This window comes from Nicotiana tabacum, chromosome 18 (assembly GCF_000715075.1).
Source record: "Nicotiana tabacum cultivar K326 chromosome 18, ASM71507v2, whole genome shotgun sequence".
Lineage (NCBI taxonomy): Eukaryota > Viridiplantae > Streptophyta > Magnoliopsida > Solanales > Solanaceae > Nicotiana > Nicotiana tabacum.
Window position 1 is genome coordinate 86,805,620 of NC_134097.1, and position 2,721 is coordinate 86,808,340.

Below are 2,721 nucleotides of genomic sequence, written 5' to 3' on the forward strand. Positions count from 1 at the left end.
TTTCAAAAAAAAAAATTGTACTTCTTCTTGAATTACCTGGTTTTTAAACGCTCCTTTCTTTCGTTTCTTTTTCTTTACTAGAGGGTATAATGGATCTTTAATTAACTTATGAATAATTGCCTTTGGTGGTATACCTATCTTGTCTGAAATGCGACCAAGCAAAACAATCAGCATTAACACATAAAATTCAATTAACTTACTTTTAATCTCCGAGCTCAGGTTTTTTTCGATATAAACTTTTCTATCGGGCCAGTGAAAAAAATAATATAACAGCTTCGAGCTCCTCTATGGTTGTTTTGATATTTTCATTCTCCTTTGGCTCTTTGATCACATCGGGCCTTGCATCTATATCAACTTCATTTTTTGGATTTTCAGTGGAGGTAAAAAGTAAATTCTCCTCAGCTAAATTCTATAATTGCTATTTCTTGTCTCTGTCTTTGAATGCTCCACTTGCTATTGCAACTGTGTTGATTTCTCGCGCTTCCTGCTGATCTCCCCCGATCTGACAAATTCCCCACTTTGATGGAAATTTGATTACCTAATGTAAGGTTGACGACACTACATCTATGTTAGGAATCTACGACCTTCCTAAAATTATATTATAGTCCATGTCTGCATCCACTACTTGAAACTTAGTATCTTTGATGACACTCTTTGCGAACAATGCTAATATAATTTCACCTTTTGTTACAACACTTGAATTATCAAACCTAGATAACGAATGAGCATTCGGTATGATATGTCCAGTCGCTTGCATCTCATTCACCACTCTTAGCAGTATGATATTCATATAGCTACCTGAGTTAATCAATACTCGCTTGACATTACTATCATGAACAAGTAAAGATATTACCAGTGCATCATTATGAGGGATAATCAAGCCATCCGCATCTTCGTCGTCAAACATTATTCTTTCTCCATCCAGGAGTTGACGAACCTGCTTCCCATGGGTAACTGAGATCTTGTTTGTCTTTTTTGCAGTCGTGTACATCACTCTGTTGACCTCCTCACCCCTAGTTATAACATTTACTGTCCTATTTGGCGGCGGGGGTTTACGACCCGGCCGATCGTTTTGAGCTCTAGTGTGCCGTTAGGCGGTTCGAGACCTTGAGTATCTTCACTTCATGTATTATGACTTGCACGTATAGCCGGATTAGATTTTTCGGAAGATCAGAGTTGGTTTGGAAGAATAATTCTCAATTCGGAAGCTTCAAGCTGAAAGAGTTGATCATGGTTTGAGTTTTGGGTAAACGACCTCGGATCGTAGTTTTGATGATTTTGTTAGGTTCGGATGATGATTTTAAACTTACTCGTATGTCCTGATTTGGATTTGGAAGTCCGTAGGTTGATTCAATGCTTTTTGGAAAAAGTTGGAAGATTAAAGGTTTAGAAGGTTGATAAGTTTGACTGAGAGTTGTCTTTTTTATATCAAATCTGGATTATGTTTTTGGGAGTTAGTATAGGTCCGTTGTGTCATTTGGGACTTGCATGCAAAATTTGAGGTCATTCCTGGTTGATTTGGTAGGGTTCGGCATGAGTTTTAGAAGTTTAAAGGTTCATATGCTTAGATTGATGTGCGATTCATGATTTTGAGATTGTTTAGTGTGATTTGAGGCCTTAAGTATATTCATGTTATGTCTTGGAACTGTTTTGTGTGATTGGGCGGTGTCCTAGGGGCCTCGAGTGTGTTTCAGATGTGTTTGGGTTGTGTAGTGCTCTTATTTCATATTTTAGCGTTATTTCTTTGGTCATAGAGGATACTATATTGATCAAACGATCTTTGATTTGTGATTATATTAAACCATTAAACCCGTATCTTAATTACAGAACCATAGAAACAAGAATTGTCAAATTTTGAGGTCGTGTGAAAGAGTTATGTCCATTTCCGTTTGAGGAAAGATTGTTGGTTTCTGGTGCGAACTTTTGTTCTTCGTGAACGCGAGAGAGGTTCCGCGAATGCGAAGAAGGAATTCTAGTTTGATCGGTCAACATGAAAAAATTTTCTTCGTGAACGCGAAGGTCTCCTGCAAAGGCGATGAACAAAAATCATCTGGATAGTGTTTTAAACTGAGAATTTTAGTATTTTGTGCATATCTTGAGTTCTAGAGCTTTGTTTGAGGTAATATTTGCGGCATTATTCTCATATCAACAAGGGAGTAAATATATGGCCTTTATTTTGATGTTTTTCCATGATTATTTTTGTTTATTATTATTTTTATCCGTCTTTGGGTTGTAGAAATTGGGGTTTTGAGCTCCAAAATTGAGAAATGGTATATCCTTGATTTGAGGGTCAATTCGTGGATGAAATTGGATACTTTTCTGTATATATACTATATACGTTAAGGGTAATACTTATTTTCGATAATATTTAGAATTCGGGTGCGTGAGCTCGAGCGTTGACCTTGTTGACTTTTCGAGCGGAGTTGGGAATTGTTAGAAATTGTTAAATTACGACCATTGGATTATATTTTGACTGGTTTGCATGTTGTTTGATTACTTTCAGATCGTTTGGCATCGGTTTGAGGAGTTATAAAGGTGTTGGAGCCGATTATCGAATTTCGGAGCGAGGTAAGTCTCCTATCTAACTTTGTGAGGGGAAAAATTACCCTATAGGTATTATATTTGTTATGTGCTACATGTTCTGCGGTTATGCACGTATGATGTGACGAGTGTACGAGCATATGCTAGAATTCCTGATTATGTCCAGGTAGACTTAGACTC

At 37.0% G+C, this 2,721-nt stretch overlaps 1 protein-coding gene across 1 annotated transcript; it reads right to left on the reverse strand.

Annotated features, from left to right (window-relative positions):
- Nucleotides 1-577: 577 nt before the first annotated feature.
- On the reverse strand, nt 578-991 carry LOC142172574 (uncharacterized). The gene has a single exon (XM_075236225.1). The coding sequence runs from the start codon at nt 989-991 to the stop codon at nt 578-580; it is 414 nt and encodes a 137-aa protein (XP_075092326.1).
- Between the last annotated feature and the right edge of the window lie 1,730 nt (nt 992-2,721).